A 22,430-nucleotide genomic window follows, 5' to 3' on the forward strand; every position below is an offset into this window, starting at 1 on the left:
GTTAATGTCTAAACATCCAGGTACTTTAATATTTTAACAGTAAATATTTTAATCTGTTTATTCTGTAGTTAGGGAAGGAAAGGCCAGGGTGTAGATATGGGATTTTGAGTCCTTGGAAGCCTCTGCTTCTTCATTTTAGTAAAATGGGATATTGAACAAGTCACTCAGATTATCTGAGATCCAGTTTTTTCATCTCTAAAATAAAAACACTTTGTAAAGTGAAATTTAATGAAATGTTTCAGTTATTTATCAATATTAGTAATGTAAAATTTTTAGTTGCTTTTTCTAATCAGAAGGTGTTTATTCTGCTTTCCTTTTTTATCGAAGGAGACTTCACTTGTTTATCTTTATTTGGACTTTCTATATGTAAATTCCTTTTAAAACTGAGATTGCCTTTAGAAATTGTGGGGTAAGTCTTAATGACACTTGGGAATTACAAAAATCAAGTTTGTTCCAGGAATGGTGAGGGTTCATCCTATTCGGACGAGAGAGCTTTGCTTACAGAAAAGATTATTATAATTGATCCTGTAGATTTTTGAGAATCTTGAAAAGTAAGGCAAAGCTTAGACTTAATGTTATAGGTACTCCAGAGGTACTTGTTTAGTCGCTAAGTTGTGTCTGATTATTTGCAGCCCCAGGGGCTGTAGCCCACCAGGCTCCTCTATCTGTGAGATTTCCCAGGCAAGAGTGCTAGAGTGGGTTGTCATTTCCTTCTCTAGGAGATCTTCCTGACCCAGGGATCGAACCCAAGTCTCCTCCATTGGCTTGCAAATTCTCTACCACTGAGTCACCAGGGAAGCCCTAGGGTAAAATAATGAAAGAAGCTTGTTTTGTAAAAAAAAAAAAAAAAAAAAATCAGTCTGACAGTCATGAATACTATGTATTGCTAGAGTGTAGTGTTTAAAGGGAGAGAAATCATTTGGGAAGCTCTTATAATCCAAACAGTGATGGCAGTACAAACAGAAGAACAAGACTTAAGACATTTCAGAGTAAGAAAGTGCAAGATTTTATATCTGGGTCCTTGTGTAGGAATGAGATAAAATGAATGTTAAGAATTTTAGTTTAAGTAATTGAGGGGGATAAAGGTAGTTCTATACATCAGAATAGGTATGAAGTACCCACTGTAAGACCTTGGGCATGCCTTTAAAAATTCAAATGAGAATCAAAGGTCTTGCCCTGAGTTTGAAAGTGAAAATCGCTCAGTCATGTCCAACTCTGTGACCCCATGGACTATACAGTCCCCAGAATTTTCTAGGCCAAAATACCGGAGTAGGTAGCCTTTCCCTTCTCCAGGGGATCATCTCAACCCAGGGATTGAACCCATGTCTCCCATGTTGCAAGCAGATTCTTTACCAGCTGAGCCACAAGGAGAGCCTGCCAGTTTAGCAGTAGACCAAAAGCAGCTTAACTTAGCGTGGGGCGAAAGGGGTGCTGAATGAAACATCAGGCCTTGGGCCCATGGCATCCCAGGTGGCGGTAGTGGTAAACAACCCTGCCTGCCAGTGCGGGAGACATACGAGACTGGGGTTTGATCCCTGGGTCGGGAAGATCTCCTGGAGAAGGGAATGGAAACCCACTCCAGTATTCTTGCCTGGAGAACCCCATGGACAGAGGAGCCTGGTAGGCTGCAGTCCATGGGGTCCTAAAGAATCAGACACAATTGAGCATGCGTACACACGGCTCGGTGGAGAGGTTGACACACTCAAATTGGATGTAAGATCAGACTGAATGTGGACATTGGGGAATCTGTGGACGTATCATGGGGATATGAGTATTGACCTTTCTTTATCATCAACCGGTAATTTACTGTTATTATGAAGAATGATGCTACATTTGTTTATTTAGATCAATTTTAGGGTCTGAGTCCACTTACAGGATAGAAATTGTATGAGGTTAAAATTACCTGTTATCACTCTTTCTCGGGTAATCCAATTATTTTACCTAAGAGTTAAGGTTTTATTTCCTACCACTCTCCTTCAGTTACTGTGCCACAGGGACACTGTTCCTTGAATATACCAAACTTCCATTCAATCTTTGCTTCTTCCTATTTGCTCTTGCATCTGCCTCCAAGAGGCTTTCTGTGGTTATCTGCATGTGACTCTGTTGTTGCATTAGGACTTAGTGAAATGTTACCTTTTTTAAGAAGGTCTTTCCTTGAGCACTCTCTAAAGTAGCAACCCTCACCCCCTTTACTGTACTTTCTGTGTAGTATCCATCACTAACTTTGCATTATGTATTTATGTTCCACTTAGTAGACTGTGAGATCTGTGAGAGCAAAGACCTGGTTTACCTATCTGTCCATCCCTATTGCTCAGAACAGTGATTGGTGCATAGTAGGCCTTCAAAGTATGTGTTGAAAGCAGGAGTATTGAATGATACTTTGTACATATTTTTAAAACGTCCCTCTTCCTCTTTATGATCTTGAAACAGTCATCTTTAGCCTTGGATACTTGAAACTACTTTTGATAGAGGACAGGCTCCCTTAATCCAGCCTTTGGATATGAGGGCATACATTTAACCTGTGGGTCACCTCCCCCCAACTCGTTTTATTTTACTCTCATTAATGCCTGACGTTATCAATTGTTACTACTTACATTCTCTTTTTTATTTTACTCTTCTGGGTTTGGAGAGAATAAAGCAGTGACAAATACGTGTGAGAGGAGAGAATCTACTATGTTTTTGCATAAAGAATAAAACGAACTAAGCATGATCCTCAAGGAGCACCAAGAGGAAAGAACATAAAATTGTATATGGTTAAAATAACACAATGTGGTAACTTCTAATAAGGGAAGATATTAAGCAGTGTAGGACCATAATCTAATTCACAGTGATTAAATTATTCCTTCTTTCTGCAGAGAATCAGGAAAAGTCATAGAGAAATGACTGAGTGAACACTAAACAATGACTCGTTGCTTATTCAGTGAACAAGGGATAAAAGCATGTTGCCTTGGAATGTGGTGTGTGAATGGAATAGGTGAAATTAGTATGGAAGAGGAGGTGAGGGGCAGTATGCATGAAGCAGAAAAGATTTAGAAACAAAAACTGGTGGGTTTTGAGGGGCCTATTTATATGCTTTCCTAGGGAGAATGGACTTTATTTGGTATACATTATAGAACATTTCAGTATGGGAGAAACAGTAATGAAACTGTTGCAATAATTAAAGCCTAAATATAGGGAAATGACAGAGGAGGCAGCGTAGAGAAGTTTTATATGATATGTATATGATGATATTTGATGATTAGTTAAATGTGGAGAATTTAAAGGTAAGGCAAATGTTCCTTACTTGGACATCTGAGTGAGTAGGACAGCTGAGTATCAACTGAATTAGGCAGCAGGATTAAGAGGTAGATACCAAAACGTGTTGAATTTGAGTTACCGCTTAAGTTTTAGTAGCAAGGTCTAGTAGAGAGTTAAACATTGGAGTTTAGGGCTCAGAGAATGGTTGGAATATGAAAAATCAACTTTGAAGTCTTCCTTGTGGTAGTTACCTGCCCCCCCCCCCCCAAAAAATGTCCGAAACAAAATAGATAGTAAGAAACATCAGTATTTAAAAATGGATAAAGGAAGGGAAAGCAATGAAAGATATAAAGGATGACAGAATAGTAAGCAAATGGTAATGCCCTGAAAGTAAAAGAAAGAGTTTCCAGGTTGGTGTTGTATAGTGAACAGTATCAAATGTTGCAGAGAAATCAGTTTGAATGAGATCTGATCAGAGACCACTTTCCTTTGAAATTAAAGTTCCTGTTGGCCCATAGCAGTTTCAATAGAAAACTAAGCAGGTGAAGCTTCCTACTCCATCAGGGGAAAGAGAGAAACAACAGCTTGATGAGAATGTCAAGAAAAGATGTCTGAGGAACATTGAAAATTGAGCATATTTTTTAGCAGAGGGAAAGAAGCTAGTGGAGTGGGAAAGGATGAAAGACGGGGTGGTATCTGATGAGAGGCATCAGGGAGGTAGGAGTGCAACCTTAGCTGGGCTGTTTAACTTTGAGAAAAAAATAAAGACACATTTTACCCAGAGGAATGGGAGTGAAAGAAAAATAGATGGTTCATAGGTGGTTCTGAGGCTGGAATGGAGGAAAGCTTTAGTGTATGCTTGATGAATTTCTTCTCTTAACGAAATAGTCTTCTAAAGTGGTTGCCATTTTGATGTGGTCGTCATGTTGAAAGTAACTGTTGTTAATAAGTAAGAGGAAAAATTTTTTTAATTTTGCCAGTTCAAAAAAGATTCCCGAGGAGCAATGCTCTGCCACTTACAGATTGTATAATCTTAAGTTATCACTTTTGGACTTCACTTCCTTTGTCCAGTTGTTCTCTGAAATCAAAATGAATAAGATCATTTGAATGATGAAGCTGCATGTATCGTTTTAACCTCATGATTCTTAAATATTTAAAGTATCATTCAATAGTTAAAGAATCATTGAATGATACTAACTGTTGAGTCCTCTTAAGTGTGTGTGGCTAAAATGTGAATCCTCATTTTATCTTTGGATAGAAATTCTGGTTTCTTAATGTCTGCTAGTATTAGTTGAAGAGTCGTATTTGTTAAAAAGATTAGTGCTCCATTGTTCTAATAAAAAGTACTGTGAGTCTAAATGTCTTAAATTCATTTTAAATGTACATTTTTTTGTCTTATGTTTTCCTTTTCTACCTTTTTAGTTTTTGTGCTTGACTACTTTCTTCAAAATAAAATGTTATATAAAAAATGATTATAACAATTGTGTAATGGAGAGACTCTAATGTAATCTTTTCATTTCATGTTGGTATTCTTTTCATTTTTTTCCCTACCTATATGTATTCTAGGTTTTTGTTTTTTTGTTTTTGTTTTTTTTTTTAGATAAAATAGTATTATGTATATTGTAATGCAGCTCACTATTGACTAAAAGTAGATTTTGGGGGGGGGGTCCCCCGAATGCCACACTGCATGTGCTTAGTTGCCCAGCTGGGTATTGAACACATACATGCCTACAGCATTGCAAGTGCAGTCTCTTAACCACTGGACTGCCAGGGAAGTCCCCTCAAAGTAGATTTTTTTTGATATTTTCCATGTTAGTTCATATAAAATATGCTATACTTGAATTGTTTTTAGTGACTACAGTATGTGTTATACATTGATGTATTGTAATTCATATAGTTTCCTGTTAATAGACATTGATTGTTTTGGTTTATTTCTTCTTTTTGTTTTTAAAGAATGCTGTAGTGACTATTCTTTTATATAAATGTCTTTGCTTGTGTACAATCTGTGGAAAAATTCTGGGAAATGAAATTGTCACGTTAGAAGGAATATGAATTAAAATTTTAGTAATTGCCAAATAACCCATCATAGTTTTACCAGTTTGCACTAGACTACAGCCTGGTTTTCAGATGTCTGCTTTTTCATATCAGGCCAGAATATTGCAAACCTTTCTAATCTTTAAAAGGCTAATGAACAATTATATTGCTTTGTTTTTTTTTATTCCAGTCTTTTAATCCTGTTTGTTGTTTACAACAGAGAAGTTTTACATTTTTAAATGGTCAGTTTGTACATCTTTTTCTTTAAGGCTTATGGTTTTAGGTCCCAATCAGAACTGGTAAAAGAAAGCCATTCCCTGTCAGCACATTATAAATATATCCATCCATATTTTCTTCTTTCACATCTGTGGGATCTTAGTTCCCCATACACGGATTGAATCCAGTGAAAACCCAGAGTTCTAACCACTGGACCACTGGGAAATTCCCTGCGCAGTCATATTTTGAAAGCAGTCTTTTTTTATGAGCAGTAGGTGTAACAACAGTGGGTTTAAAATACTTAGTAAGCAATGTTATAAACAAACGTTCTGTCATCCAGGCTTTGTTCCCTTTATAGAGCATAGGCAGAGTAGATTTAGCATAATTCTTAAGAGCCTTAAGATTTTTGGGAATGATAAATTAGCAGTGGCTTCAACTAAAGTCACCAGCTACATTAGCCCTTAACAGGAGACTCAACCTATCCTTTTAAGCCAGATATTGACTTCTCCTCTCTAGCTCTGGAGGTCCTAGATGGAATCTTCTTCCATTAGAAGGTTGTTTGGTTGACACTGAAACTTTCTTGTTTAGTGTAGCCACTTTCCTTAGTTATCTTAGCTAGATCTTATGGATAGCTTGCTGCAGTTTCTACATCAGTGCTTCCTGCTTCATCCTGCATTTTTATGTTACGGAGACAACTACTTTCCTTCAGCCTTATGAACTAACTTCTTCAAGCTTCAAACTTTTTTTCCCTGCAACTTCCTCACCTCTATCAGCCTTCATAGAATGGAAGAGATAGGGTCTTGCTCTGCGTTAGGCTTTGGCTTAAGGGAATGCTGTGGCTGGTTTAACCTTTTATCCAGACCACTACAAGTTTCTCCATATCAGCAATAAAGCTGTTTGGCTTCTTGTTGTAGATTCACTAGAGTAGAATTTCTAATTTCCTTCCAGAACTTTGCCTTTGCATTCACGTCTTGGCTAACTGCTGCAAGAGGCCTAACTTTCAGCCTGTCTTTGCTTTTGACCTGCTTTCTCACTAATCTTAAACGTTTCCATCTTTTTATTTAGAGAGAGGAATGTGCTACTCTTCCTTTCTCTTGAATACTTAGAGGCCATTGGAGGGTTAGTATCTGACCTAATTTATTGTTGTGTCTTAAGGAATAGGGAAGCTGGAAGAGGTGGAAAGTGATGAAGGAAATGGCAGGTGGGTGGAGCAGTCAAAACACATAAAACGTTTTATCAGTTTGCCATTTTATATGGGCGCTTTTGGGGTACCTAAAACAACTACAACAGTAATATCAAGGATCACTGATGACAGATCACCATAACAAACATCACCATAAAATATTTGAAACATTAAAAGAATTGCTACCAAAATATGGCACAGAGACATGAAGTGAGCAGATGCTGTTGGAAAAAATGTCAGTAACCTTGCTCAACATACGGTGCCATCAACCTTCAATTTGTAAAAAAACACAGTGTATCTGTGAAATGCAAGAGAAGAGGTATTCCTGTACTGTAGATTTTAATGTGTTTTTGCTTTTTCTTCTTCTTGGACCTGAAAGTTTAAAGGAGTGGTTTCTTTTGTTTTTCTTGTTTGTTTGTTGTTTAATTTCCAAATAACTGAAATTTTGCTTCAACATTCTTATTAACATTTACTTCCAATTTTACTTTTTGTGACCAGAGAATGTAGTCTGTAATATTTCATCTTTGATGAATTTACTGAGATCTTCTTTTTGGCCTACTAAAGAATTTCTGTAAAAGCTCTGAGTACTTGAAAAAGCATAATCTAATTTCAGATTTACTTATATGTCAAAAATAATGTGTTATTATTTATATCATTTTTTTTCAAACTGGATTCCAAACGTCATAAAGTCAGTTTCTTGGATCCTAGCTGAATACATATAGCTTATTTTTCATAGAGTACAATAAATAGAAAATTATCAAAGTGCAACAGTAAAGCCCATGAGACCTTTGTTATATAACTCTATCTAGTGATCTGTGTGTTTAGGGTCATAATCCATAATGTGTCTTACAGTGGGTACGAGTCAAAATAGTTTAAAAACTATCTTTTTATATCTTAATTATTTTGGTGCTATCTTTTCTATTAAGAGTTTAGACAAGAGAATTAAGGCGTCATATTTGTCTCTGTTGACTTTTTGCTCTGTGTATCCTGTCATGTCATGCATTTCATTATTAGAGTGTATTTGTACATGTCAGTTATATTTTTATTGTAGATATAAATTCTGTTGTTAAAAAGTATTTTTCAGGTTTAACACTTTGACCTTGTCCAGTATGAATCACATGACTCTTTCCTTTACATTTTTTCTGTTTCCCTTTCCCTTTTCTTTTGGCTTAAGCCTGAAATGTTTCTTCTTTCTCATTTTAAGCTAATGTATTAGAAACTGCTCTTCAGTCTTTTATTCAGTGTATTCTTTGTCTTTTTTGAGAGCTTTCATCAGAGATAGTTTGAGATATCCAAGATGCTGAAGATCCCTGTCTACTATGGCATTCAAATTAAGACTGTCCAGATTGCATTTTCTTAATTTTTTAATTTTTATCTTTGGCTGCGCTGGGTCTTCCATTGCCGTGCAGGCTTTTTTGTGGTGAGCGGGGGCTTCTTTCTAGTTGTGGTGCACAGGCTTTACATTGTGGTGGCTTCTCTTGTTGCAGCGCACAGGCTCTAGAGCATACAGGCTTGCAGGCTCTAGAGCACAGGCGCAGTAGTTGGGACATGCAGGCTTAGTTGCTCCTCGGCATGTGGGACTGAACCCAAGTCTCCTCCACTGGCAGGCAGATTTTTTACCACTGAGCCACCAGGGAAGCCCAAGACTGTCCAGAATTTATCATCTATTTTTTTGGTAATAAACCATTCAAAGGGGCAATTGTGTGATGCGCTTCACTAGGTATTCAAAGGAACAGCCTTGAAAGTCAGTTGCCATATGAGAGAATTGAATCATGTAGAGCAGTACACAATTAGAATATCAAAATGGCAAAAAGGCACACTTACATAAGTCTGCAGGACAGAATCAAAAGTTTAAGTGTTTTCATTCTACTTTGGCATCACCTTTATTTGTGGATTAACAAATTGATTTAGACTTTTCTGTGTGAAATCATAGTCTCCCAGCAGTGATTTTTTTTTTTTTTTTTTGGAATAGTTTTTAATCTGGGATCCCTTGGAAAGATAGAATCAGTGGCAGGTGTTTAAATCATTCTTTTGTGTTATGGTAGACTTAGATATGAAAATGAATAAATGTATACTGGGAAAATTTAGGATATAAGTTTGTCTTCTGTTTGTACACCCCTAATGGAGAATTTCATTTGGACTTATTCCCTTGAACCTTGGAATCTTCTTGCATATGCTAATGATGTAGGTTCCCATTGCCTTTGTTAATGGGAAAATACCATCTTCTGTCTCTAAAACAGGATTTTTAAGTTATTTTTACATGAAAGGACGGGCTGTTTTCCCTTGTGTTCCTTTAGCATTTTGTTGATTCCTCTCACATGGCACAAATTATGATTCATAACATAGCTACTTATGTACATGGCTATTTAGCTCCTATTAGTTTTTTAGGGCAAGTGGAACTGTAACTTGCCTTTTTTTTTTTCTTTAATATCCCCCACCTCCTGGTACACTGCCTTAAATACAGCAGGCATGCAACAAAGTCAGAGTTGAGTAGTAGCCAATGTCTTTTATAATTGTTTATATCTTTCACCATTGTTTCCCTCATTTCTGTAGCTTTATTTTTTGCTTCCTTCCTGTCTCCTTTGTGCTGCTGCTTAAAAGTGCTTCTTAGCTTGGGTCAAAAAGCGTCATTACATCAGGAATATCTCTTTGGTCATTGGCTGTTAGCTATTTTTCCTGTTGTTTGCTTCTGAAAATAGTCAAAACAAACAAATCTAAGCACTTCAGCACTATTCTAATTCCAGATTATTGATACTAGAAAGTTGATATTTTATATAAAGCTCTTACTATATCCCTTTAGTCCTCAAAGTATGACCTGTGAATTTTTGAGGTCCCTAGGACCCAAAAGGGTCAAAACTATTTCATAATAATATTAAGACATTGCTTGCCTTTTTCACTATATTGGTATTTGCACTGATGATGCAAAAGCAGTGGTAGGTAAAACTGCATGAATTGAGGCCAAGATTCCAAGCTGTTCTAAATTGTCACTATATCCTTAACATTTTTAAATGTCAGTTTCGCTTAAGAATGTTCTTGATGAAACAGTAAAAATAGTTTTTAATAAATCAACCTTTATCAGCAGGCACCATTTCAATATTTTTTGAAACAAAATGTGCACTCCCCTTTGCTGCATGCTGGAGTGCAGTAGTTGTCTCAGGAGAAAGCTTTCGATCAGTTGCTTTGAGTTTGAGCTGAGCTTGTCATTCTTTCACAGAACACTATTTTTACTTAAAAGAATGACTGACAAGCCACATTATGTAGACAGGTATTTAACAGACATTTTTACAAAAAAATGAACTGATATCAAGAAAACAACTGACAGTATTTATTGCAAGTGATAAAATTCTAGTTTCAAAGAAAACTTTTGAGTTTTGGAACATATATCTACAAATGTGATTTTGACAGTCTCCAGATATTTAGAGATCAATGATGAGATTAATGAATGTCATTTTTGTAATAAAATATGACATGTGTCAACATTTGGAAGATATGCATTAATCAGTGAGTGAACCAATATTTTCCAAAAGATAATGCATACAATGCTTTAAAAAATTAATGCATGGGTTAAGGGGCTTTTAAAGTGCAAGATTGACTGGAGGGTTTTAATGTAACAGAATGAAAATTTCATTCACATCATTTCAGACTCCACATTGCAACAACCTTTAGAAAAACTACCATCTGTCAAATTTGGGTTCAGTGTCAAAAGATATCCACAGTAAAGTAAAAAGGCTATTTTTTATTTTAAAAAAATATTCCTTCTTTCTCTAACTATATAACTGTGGTGAGGCATGATTTCCTTGGTAAACCAAACAAAAACAATAAACTTCAACAGATAATTGCACAAACAGATATGAAAATCTAGCTGTCTTCTATTAAACCAGGAATCTTCACAGATGTAAAACAGTGCTACCTGTCTTACTGAATCTGAGAGATGGGGGAGGAAGGAATATAGTTTTCTTATTAATACTGTTGTTTTTTTTTTTTTAAGAATTCCGTCCTTCCTTTGTTTCTGTTTTCTTTATGGTTGTGCTGGGTCTTCGTTGCTGCACCCAGGCTTTCTCTAGTGTGGTGCGCCGGCTTCTCATTGCAGTGGCTTCTCTTGTGACACACAGGCTTAGTTGCCCTGCAGCATGTGGAATCTACCTGGACCAGGGATTGAACTGATGTCCCCAGCATTGATAGGAGGCTTTTTAACCACTGGACCTCCAGGGAAGTCCTAAATAAATCCTTAAACATTTTCTTAGTTATTATTTTCTAATGAGGTAAATATTATAGATATAACCAGCATAAGCAAAGACTCTTGTGGAACCCTCATTTTTTTAAAAGTGAGAAGTTTAAAAGAGGTCCTTAGTTTGAGAAAGCTTTTGTATTATCATCTTTCCTCATTCCCCCATATTATCAAACCATTTCCTCTGCTGTTAGTCACTTGCCAATCAGGCTGTGGGGGTGCCACTTGGTTCAGAGTAGTATACATGTTTAATGTGTATATGTATATACATATATTTTTTTTTCCCCACAATAGTAAAAGATGTTTATCAGTTTTCACAATCAATAGCCAGACAAAAATTAAAAGAGAATTACAGTTGCAACCCATAATGCAAACATGATTAACCTAACAATATGAAATAATTACATACAATTTGAGGGGTTAAGTAGAGTGATGTGATAAGTGGAAGTGCATACATGCACATGTTTTCATCCATTCAGCCAGTCTGTCTTTTGTTTGGTGCATTTAATCCATTTACATTTAAGGTAATTATCAATATGTATGGCAGGTTCAGTCCCTGGGTTAGGAAGATCCCCTGTAGGAGGGCATGGCAACCCACTCCAGCATTCTTGCCTGGAGAATCCCATGAACAGAGGAGCCTGGTCAGCTTTAGTCAGTAAGGTCGCAAAGAGTTGGACAGGACTGAAGCAACTGAGCGCATGCACACGGGTGTGTGCGTGCACACACACACATATACACACACGCTCCTATTACCATTTTCTTAATTGTTTTGGGTTTATTTTGTGTAGGTCTTTTTCCTTCTTGTGCATACTGCTTAGAGAAATTCCTATAGCATTTGTTGTAAAGCTAGTTTGGTGGTGCTGAATTCTCTTAACTTTTGCTTGTCTGGAAAGCTTTTGATTTTTCCACTGAATATGAACAAGTGTCCTGCTGGGTAGAGTATTCTTGGTTGTAGTTTCTTCCCTTTCATCACTTTAAATATGTCGTGTTCCCTTCTGGCTTGTAGAGTTTCTGTTGAAATCAGCTAATATAGCCTGATGAGAATTCCCTTGTGTGTTGTCATTTTTCCCTTTGTTACTTTTAATATTTTATCTTTCTCTCTAATTTTTGTCATTTTGATTACTCTGTGTCTCGGTGTGTTCCTTCTTGGGTTTATCCTGCTTAGGATTCTCAGTGCTTCCTAGACTTGGTTGACTATTTCCTTTCCCATGTTAGGGCAGTTTTCAGCTCTTATCTCTTCAAATATTTCCTCAGGTCTTTTCTCCCTCTCTTCTCTTTCTGGGACCCGTGTAATGTGAATGTTGGTGTATTTAATGTTGTCCCAGAGGTCTCTTAGGCTATCTTCATTTTTTTTCATTCTTTTTTCTATATTCTGTCCTACAACAATGACTTCCACCATTCTGTCTTCCAGGTCACTCACCCATTCTTCTGCCTCAGTTATTTTGCTATTGCTTCCTTCTAGTGTATTGTTCATCTTTGTTATTTAGTACTTCTGGGTCTTTGGTAAATACTTCTTACGTCTTCTCCATTCTTTTTCTGAGATCCTGGATCATCTTCACTATCATTATTCTGAATTCTTTTTCTGGAAGGTTGCCTGTCCCCACTTCATTTAGTTGTTTTTCAGGGGGCTTTATCTTGTCCTTTGGTCTGGGACATAACCTGCTGCTTTTTCATTCTGGTTAACTTTCTATGATGTGGTTTTTGTTGTAGTGCTGAAGGATTGTGGTTCCTCTTGCTGCTTCTGTCTGCCTTCTGGTGCATGAGGCTAAGAGGCTTATATAAGCTTCCTGATGGGGGGTACTGGGCATGGGAAAAACTGGGACTTACTGTGGTGGGCAGTAAAACTTTAATCCAATTATCTGCTAATGTGTGGGGTTGTGCTTCCTCCCTGTTAGTTATTTGGCCTGAGATGACTCAGCCCTGGGGTCTGTGGCTCTATGGTAGGGTTAATGGCAACCTCAAAGAGGGCTTAAAAGGGGCACCATCCAGGACTGCTACTGCCAGTGCCTCTGTCCCTGTGGCCATCCATTGCCAACCCACGCTTCCATAGGAGACCCTCCAACACTAGCAGGTAGGTCTAGTTCAGTCTCCTGTGGGATCACTGCTCCTTGCCCCTGGGTCTTGATACTCTCCAGATGTTGTTTGTGCCATCCAAGAGTGAAGTCTGTTACCCCAGTCCTGTGGAAGTCCTATAATCAAATCCTGCTGGCCTTCAAAGTTAGAATTCCTGGGGATTCCCAGTCCCTTTACCAGATCCCCAGGTTGAGAAGCCTGACATGGGGCTCAGAACCTTCACAATAGGGGGAGAACTTCTTTGGTATTATTGTTCTCCAGATTGTGGGTTACTCACCTAGTGAATATGGGATTTGATTTTATTGTGATTGCACCCTTCCTACCATCTGCTTGCAGCTTCTTTGTCTGAGGTATCTTTTTTTGGTGGGCTCCAGCATCCTCCTGTTGATGGTTGTTCAACAGCTAGTTGAAATCTTGGTGCTCTTGCAGGAGGAGATGAACATGTGTCCTTCTACTCTATTCTCTTGAACCAATCTAATGTATATTTTTTGATGGTGAACATTGCATATCCAGTAAAAGCTCTTAGTAATTCAGTACCTGTAAGAGAGTAAAGTGAAAGTCACTTAGTCGTGTCTGACTCTTTGCAACCCCTGGACTATACAGTCCATGGAATTCTCCAGGCCAGAATACTGGAGTGGGTAGCCTTTCCCTTCTCCAAGGGATCTTCCCAACCCAGGGATCGAACCCAGGTCTCCCGCATTGCAGGAGGATTCTTTACCAGCTGAGCCACAAGGGAAGCCCGTAAGAAAGCCCAACTTTTCTTCCTGTCTTATTAATGAAGCATATTAAACGTGAATTTTAAAATTATGTCTTCACCATATATTTTGTATTATAATCTGTATATAATAAGTAGGTAGCTCAGCTACCTAGTAGCTCAGCTGGTAAAGAATCTGCAGGCAATGCAGGAGGCCCTGGTTTGATTCCTGGGTTGGGAAGTTCCCCTGGAAAAGGGATAGGCTGCCCACTCCAGTATTCTTGGGCTTCCCTGATGGCTCAGGTGATAAAGAATCTGCCTGCAGTTTGAGAGACCTGGATTCGATTGCTGGATTGGGAAGATAAGAGGAGAAGATTAAATAAAAGATGACTATATAATCAGTTCAAGAAACTCTAGTGCTCCTACTACTCATTAATAGAATTTTTACCACCCGTCGCCCCCAAACAAACAGTAAGACTTGTTTGAAAAGCTTGTTCTTCACTCTGAATAAAGAAGCTTTTTAAAGATAAGGGGACAATCCAAATCATTTTGTCATGCTGCTGCTGCTAAGTCACTTCAGTCGTGTCTGACTCTGCAACCCCATAGACAGCAGCCCATCAGGCTCCACCGTCCCTGGGATTCTCCAGGCAAGAACCCTGGAGTGGGTTGTCATTTCCTTCTCCCATTTTGTCAAAAGCTGGACACTTGCTGAACTGTTAAAATTACATGCATTCAGTTCAGTCGCTCAGTCGTGTCTGACTGTTTGTGACCCCTTGAACCACAGCACGCCAGGCCTCCCTGTCCATCACCAACTCCCGGAATCCACCCAAACCCATGTCTATTGAGTCGGTGATGCCATCCAACCATCTCATCCTCTGTCGTCCCCTTCTCCTCCTGCCTTCAATCTTTCCCAACATCAGGGTCTTTTCAGATGAGTCAGCTCTTCACATCAGGAGGCCAAAATATTGGAGTTTCAGCTTCAACATCAGTCCTTCCAATGAACACCCAGGACTGATCTCCTTTAGGATGGACTGGTTGGATCTCCTTGCAGTCCAAGGGACTCTCAAGAGTCTTCTCCAACACCACAGTTCAAAAGCATCAATTCTTCAGCGCTCAGCTTTCTTTATAGTCCAACTCTCACATCCATACATGACCACTGGAAAAACCATAGCCTTGACTAGACAGACCTTTGTTGACAAAGTAATGTCTCTGTTTTTTAATATGCTATCTAGGTTGGTCATAACTTTCCTTCCAAGGAATAAGCATCTTTTAATTTCATGGCTGAAGTCAACCATCTGCAGTGATTTTGGAGTCCAAAGAATTTAAGTCAGACACTGTTTCTACTGTTTCCCCATCTATTTGCTATGAAGTGATGGGACCAGATGCCATGATCTTAGTTTTCTGAATTACATGCATTGAGTTTAGGTTAAATTTACAATGCAGTAAAGATCTACATTTTTAGTTTTACTTGTGGTTTGTGATATATCAGGACCACTGTGTAAAAGCAGAGTCCATAGTACCTTTAATACTTTTTGGATAAGAATTAGACTGTCATTTTATTACTTTACATAATTATCAGAATTTGTAAGTGTCTTCATACAAATTGCAGTTAACATAGCTGTGTTTTTTTTTTTCCCAAAGCGGTTTTTCACCCCAAGCACATTCAACATTTATAAAATTGTTCTGTTTGAACAGTTTTGTGATTTCCTTTTCAGTAATGTTGCTAGGACTTCGTTGCAGGAAGAAAAATGTTGTTTTGTGTCCTCTAAGAGATTGGTTATGTAAGCCTTGGTTAATGTTATTTACAAATATGATTCAGGAGCCTTGTGATAGTGATTGCTATCATTTTATGACAGTTAATTGCAGGAAGGTCAAGAGTTTTAGCATGCCAGGATTTAGAGTCTGGGTCTTGGATTTTAGGTCTGATACTTTCCCTTGTATGACTTTGGACGAGTTGCTTCTTCTGAATCTTAGTTTATCTATAAAATGATATAATGTCCCTTTGGGGTTATTGTAAGTATTGAAAATGTGTTTCACTTCTGGACTTGATACTGAACAGTGGCTAATGGTAGCTGTTGTTTTTTAAATTGGTACTTTTGAGTTAAATTTTCATGTGATCATTCCTTTTTAAAATGTATCATTAGTTGGCCCTCCTATCTATGGGTTCTCATCTACAGATCAGCTACAGTGGAAATATTCAGAAAGAAAAGTTCCAGGAAGTTCCAGATAGCAAAACAAATTTGCCACACACACACTGTAACTATTTATGTAACTTTCACATGTGTATTTACAACTCTTTAGAATTTACAGAATCAGGTATTATAAGTAATCCAGCTGTGTGCATATGTTACATGAAAATACGAGACCATTTTATTTAAGGACTTGAACATTCCCACATTTTGAGAGTGTGCAAGGAAGTCCTGGAACCAATCTCCCTAAACCTCACAGGTACTGCAGGACAGCTATATTCACTAAACCAGGACACTGACCACTTTTAATATGAATTCCTTAAATCAGGAATTCCTCCTCCTGTATATAAGGGAGAATAATTTTGAAACTCAGCCCTTGGAGAGAGGAGACCGCAATAGCATATTATATTCACCTGTTTTGGAACAAGTGATGCTGACTTTGTTAGTGAGGGCTGCCATAACAAACTAACACAGACTGAGTGACAAAAAGAGCAGACTTACTTTCTCCCATATCTGGAGGCTAGAAGTCCAAGATCAAGGTGTTGGTGGGTTTGGTTTCTTGTAAGGCCTTTTTCCTCAACCTCCTTCTCACTGTGTGCCCATGTTGCCTTTCCTCCATGCACACACATCCTTGGCTTCTCTCTCTTAGAAGAACGTCAAGTCATTTTGGATTAGGTTACTAACCTAACTGACTTATTTTAAGTTAGTCACTTCTATGAAGGACCTATCTCCAAATATGTTACATTTTAAGGTGATGGGGGTTGGAACTTTAGGAATTTTGGTGGGTTTTTTTTTTGTAATGTAATTTTTTTTTCATTTATTTTTATTAGTTGGAGGCTAATTACTTTACAATATTGTAATGGTTTTTGCCATACATTGACATGAGTCAGCCATGGATTTACATGTGTTCCCCATCCTGATTCCCCATCCCATCCCTTTGGGTCTTCCCAGTGCACCAACCCTGAGCACTTGTCTCATGCATCCAACCTGGCCTGGTGATCTGTTTCACCCTTGATAGTATACTTGTTTCAGTGCTGTTCTCTGAGAACACCCCACCCTCGCCTTCTGCAGAGTCCAAAAATCTGTTCTGTACATCTGTGTCTCTTTTTCTGTTTTGCATATAGGGTTATCGTTACCATCTTTCTAAATTCCATATATATGCGTTAGTATACTGTATTGGTCTTTATCTTTCTGGCTTACTTCACTCTGTATAATGGGCTCCAGTTTCATCCACCTCATTAGAACTGATTCCAATATTGAATTCTTTTAATGCTGAGTAATATTCCATTGTGTATTATGTACCACAGCTTCCTTATTCCATTCATCTGCTGATGGGCATCTAGGTTGCTTCCATGTCCTGGCTTGTAGTAAACAGTGCCTGCGATCAGCATTGGGTACCACGTGTCTACTTTCAGTCTGTTTCCTCAGTGTGTATGCCCAGAAGTGGGATTGCTGGGTCATATGGCAGTTCTATTTCCAGTTTTTTAAGAAATCTCCACACTGTTCTCCATAGCGGCTGTACTAGTTTGCATTCCACCAACAGTGTAAGAAGGTTCCCTTTTCTTCACACCCTCTCCAGCATTTATTTCTTGTAGACTTTTGGATAGCAGCCATCCTGACTGGCGTGTAATGGTACCTCATTGTGGTTTTGATTTGCATTTCTCTGATAATGAGTGATGTTGAGCATCTTTTCATGTGTTTGTTAGCCATCTGTATGTCTTCTTTGAGAAATGTCTGTTTAGTTCTTTGGCCCATTTTTTGATTGGTCACTTATTTTTCTGGAAATTGAGCTGCAGTAGTTGCTTGTATATTTTTGAGATTAATCCTTTGTCTGTTCCTTCATTTGCTATTATTTTCTCCCAATCTGAGGGCTGTCTTGTCACCTTACTTATAGTTTCCTTTGTTGTGCAAAAGCTTTTAAGTTTCATTAGGTCCCATTTGTTTATTTTTGCTTTTATTTCCAATATTCTGGGAGGTAGGTCATAGAGGATCCTGCTGTGATTTATGTCGGAGAGTGTTTTGCCTATGTTCTCCTCTAGGAGTTTTATAGGTTCTGGTCTTACATTTAGATCTTTAATCCATTTTATTTTTGTGTATGGTGTTAGAAAGTGTTCTAGTTTCATTCTTTTACAAGTGGTTGACCAGTTTTCCCAGCACCACTTGTTAAAGAGGTTGTCTTTTTTCCGTTGTATATCCTTGCCTCCTTTGTCGAAGTTAAGGTGTCCATAGGTACGTGGATTTATCTCTGGGCTTTCTATTCTGTTCCATTGATCTATATTTCTGTCTTTGTGCCAGTACCATACTGTCTTGATGACTGTGGCTTTGTAGTAGAGCCTGAAGTCAGGCAGGTTGATTCTTCCAGTTCCATTCTTCTTTCTCAAGATTGCTTTGGCTATTCAAGGTTTTTTTATTTCCATACAATTTGTGAAATTATTTGTTCTAGTTCTGTGAAAAATACCGTTGGTAGCTTGATAGGGAGTGCATTGAATCTATAGATTGCTTTGGGTAGCATAGTCATTTTCACAATATTGATTCTTCCAACCCATGAACACGGTATATTTCTCCATCTATTTGTGTCCTCTTTGATTTCTTTCATCAGTGTTTTATAGTTTTCTATGCATAGGTCTTTTGTTTCTTTAGGTATATACACTCCTCAGTATTTTATTCTTTTTGTTGCGATGGTGAATGGCATTGTTTCCTTAATTTCTCTTTCAGTTTTCTCATTGTTAGTGTATAGGAATGCAAGGGATTTCTGTGTGTTAATTTTATATCCTGCAACATTAACTGTATTCATTGATTAGCTCTAGTAATTTTCTGGAAGAGTCTTTAGGGTTTTCTATGTAGAGGATCATGTCATCTGCAAACAGTGAGAGTTTTACTTCTTTTCCTATCTGGATTCCTTTTTTTCTTTTTCTGCTCTGATTGCTGTGGCCAACACTTCCAAAACTATGTTGTATAGTAGTGATGAGAGTGGGCACCCTTGTCTTTTTCCTGACTTTAAGGGAAATGCTTTCAATTTTTCACCATTGAGGATAATGTTTGCTGTGGGTTTGTCATGTATAGCTTTTATTATGTTGAGGTATGTTCCTTCTATTCCTGCTTTCTGGAGAGTTTTTATCATAAATGGATGTTGGATTTTGTCAAAGGCTTTCTCTGCATCTATTGAGATAATCATATGGTTTTTATCTTTAAATTTGTTAATGTGGTGTATTACATTGATTTGTGGATATTAAAGAATCCTTGCATTCCTGGGAAAAAGCCCACTTGGTCATGATGTATGATCTTTTTAATATGTTGTTGGATTCTGTTTGCTAGAATTTTGTTAAGGATTTTTGCATCTGTGTTCATCAGTGATATTGGCCTGTAGTTTTCTTTTTTTATGGCATCTTTGTCTGGTTTTGGTATTAGGTTGATGGTGGCTTCATAGAATGAGTTTGGAAGTTTGCCGCCTTCTGCAATTTTCTGGAAGAGTTTGAGTAAGATAGGTGTTCGCTCTTCTCTAAATTTTTGGTAGAATTCAGCTGTGAAACCATCTGGTCCTGGGCTTTTGTTTGCTGGGAGATTTCTGATTACAGTTTCGATTTCCATGCTTGTGATGGGTCTGTTAAGATCTTCTATTTCTTCCTGGTTCAGTTTTGGAAATTATACTTTTCTAAGAATTTGTCCATTTCTTCCCAGTTGTCCATTTTATTGGCATATAGCTGCTTGTAGTAGTCTGTTATGATCCTTTGTATTTCAGAGTTGTCTGTTGTGATCTCTCTATTTTCATTTCTAATTTTGTTGATTTGGTTCTTCTCCCTTTGTTTCTTGATGAGTCTGACTAACAGTTTGTCAATTTTATTTACCTTTTCAAAAAACCAGCTTTTAGCTTTGTTGATTTTTGCTTTGGTCTCTTTTGTTTCTTTTGCATTTATTTCTGCCCTAATTTTTGTGATTTCTTTCCTTCTATTAACCCTGGGGTTCTTCATTTCTTCCTTCTCTAGTTAGCATAGGAATTTCGGAGGGGACATAATTTGACCCATAACACCAATATTTGCATAAAGCTAGGGTATGTTGCATATTGACAGTGTGCCAATTATCAAATTAAATTCTTAATATATATCTTCTAATTTTATGTGCACATTAACCCTGTGATTATTAGCATCTCTATTTTATAGAGGACACTGAGATTTAGGTTAAGTAACTTGGCTGAGCGATGGGATTGAAATTCAAGTCTTTTGGGCTCTAGTGTCCATGTTCTCTTAGGCAAGAACTGAGTACTAGGAAAGAAAATCTCAGAGGAAAGAGGGTTGAAATATACAAACCGCTGTGTTGCAGTGTCCACTAAGGTCTTGCTAGTCAGTAACCTCTGAAGTGGAAAATCATTTACTCTCAGCACTGGTTGACTATTAATTTTCTTTAAAAATTATGAGGAATTTTGGTTTAAGATTGAAGAAGGAAATGGCAACCCACTCCAGTACTCTTGCCTGGAAAATCCCATGGACGGAGAAGCCTGGTAGGCTTCATGGGGTTGCAAAGAGTTGGACGCGACTGAGCAACTTCACTTTGGTTTAAGATGGAACCATGAATGAAGCTAAAGATTTTTGGCACATGATTGTGCTGAGACAGATTTGCACAAACAAAATTTGGCTAATTTGCTCAAAATGCCTTTCTGCTTTTTGTCTTTTGCAGAAGATTCTAGTGTTCCAGAAACTCCGGAAAATGACGGAAAAGCAACTATATCATATTTCAAGAATCAAAGAGGAATTCAGTACATTGATTTGTCTTCTGATAGTGAAGATGTTGTTTCCCCAAATTGCTCCACTACAGTTCAAGAGAAAAAATTCAACAAAGACACGGTGATTATAGTGTAAGCAACTTAATAGGTTCATTATATTTGCATGTATTATAAACCCTTTTATCTTTTTTTTTTTTTTTTAAGAAAACATTATCTTATCTTGAAAACTTTTTATGATTTCCACCCTCCTTTTTTCCCTTTCCTGACTGCATCTTGGTCATTTTTTCCTAACGAAGAGACGTAAAGAGATAAATGTGTGTGTGTGTACATGTTTGTGTGTATGTGTGTGTGTGAGAGATTGATTCTGGATGACTCATTTTCTCTCTTTTTTTTTTTTTTTTTGACCTCACAAGTTGGCTTGTGGGTTCTTAGTTCCTGAATCAGGGATTGAGCCCAGAACACAGCAGTAAAACCAGAGTCCTCCCTAATGCACCACCAGGGAATTCCCTTGGTTCTGATTTTCAGTAAAAAAGTTCCGTGAGAGTAAATATTTAATCTTTTCATTCTCCATAGATAGGGAATTTATTTTAACAGGTACCTTTGGTCATTTGTAACTACTTCCTGATTTGTTCTTGAATCTGGGGACATATTCAGTGAGCTAGTACAGAGCTTGTATGATAGATAGAAATGTAGTAAATAAATAAAAAATGCAGTATGCCAAATAATAAATCTGATGGGCAAAGGGTGGGGGGAGGGGGTACAGGGTTTGGGGCCAGGGTTAAGGGCCGAGGGTAAAGTACATGGTTGGAAAAGACTTCATGAAGTAGATGATGCTTGAGCAGAGATGTGAATATGGCGGGAGGGGCATTAGAAATATCCTGCTTAGTGACCTTTAGTGGTGTTATGCCTGTTTAGGGAGAAAGTAGTGAGTCCCATCACTTCATGGCAAAACCTCATGGGGAAACAGTGACAGACTTAATTTTGGGGGGCTCCAAAATCATTGCAGATGGTGACTGCAACCATGAAATTAAAAGACACTTGCTCCTTGGAAGAAAAGCTATGATCAACATAGACAGCATATTAAAAAACAGAGACATTACTTTGCCAATAAAGGTTCGTCTAGTCAAAGCTATGGTTTTTCCAGTAGTCCTGTATGGATGTGAGAGTTGGACTATAAAGAAAGCTGAGCGCTAAAGAATTGATACTTTTGAACTGTGGTGTTGGAGAAGACTCTTGAGAGTCCCTTGGACTGCAAGGAGATCCAACCAGTCCATCCTAAAGCAAATCAGCCCTGAATATTCATTGGAAGGACTGATGTTGAAGTTGAAACTCCAATACTTTGACCACCTGATGGAAAGAACTGACTTATTGGAAAAGACCCTGAAGCTGGGAAAGATTGAGCGCAGGAGGAAAGGGGATGACAAGAGGATGAGATGGTGGGATGACATCACCAACTCAATGGACATGAGTTTGGGTGAACTCCAGGAGTTGGTGATGGACAGGAAGGCCTTGCATGCTGCAGTCCATAGGGTTGCAAAGAGTTGGACTGAGGGACTGAACTAAACTGACTGAGTGCAGCTAATGCTAGAAAGTGAAGGATCGAAGGTCACAAGGTGAGGAGTAGAATAGGGAAAGGACTTTATCAAGTTAATAAGCCCATAGGCTATTTGGCTTTTATTTTGAATGAGAATAAAAGGAGCTGAAGGAGCATACTGAGGAGAGGAGTAAAACAACCTGATTGATATGTTTAAAAGTCTTAAAGGGTATAGGGGAGTGGTAGTAGAGTCATGAATACTTTTGTAATAACCAAGGCAAAAAAAAAAGGATGGAAACTTAGACCATTCTCGTACCTATGGGAA

General features: G+C 37.9%; 1 protein-coding gene across 3 annotated transcripts in view; it reads left to right on the forward strand.

Moving 5' to 3' along the window:
• Positions 1–22,430, forward strand: part of SMARCAD1 (SWI/SNF-related, matrix-associated actin-dependent regulator of chromatin, subfamily a, containing DEAD/H box 1) — an 84,665-nt gene that overhangs the window by 2,449 nt on the left and 59,786 nt on the right. For all 3 annotated transcript variants that reach the window (XM_043438368.1, XM_043438367.1, XM_043438369.1), the window contains exon 3: positions 20,526–20,703. In XM_043438368.1, the coding sequence (XP_043294303.1) occupies positions 20,526–20,703 (178 nt within the window). The remainder of the gene's footprint in view (positions 1–20,525; positions 20,704–22,430) is intronic.

Source organism: Cervus canadensis, chromosome 19 (assembly GCF_019320065.1).
Source record: "Cervus canadensis isolate Bull #8, Minnesota chromosome 19, ASM1932006v1, whole genome shotgun sequence".
Lineage (NCBI taxonomy): Eukaryota > Metazoa > Chordata > Mammalia > Artiodactyla > Cervidae > Cervus > Cervus canadensis.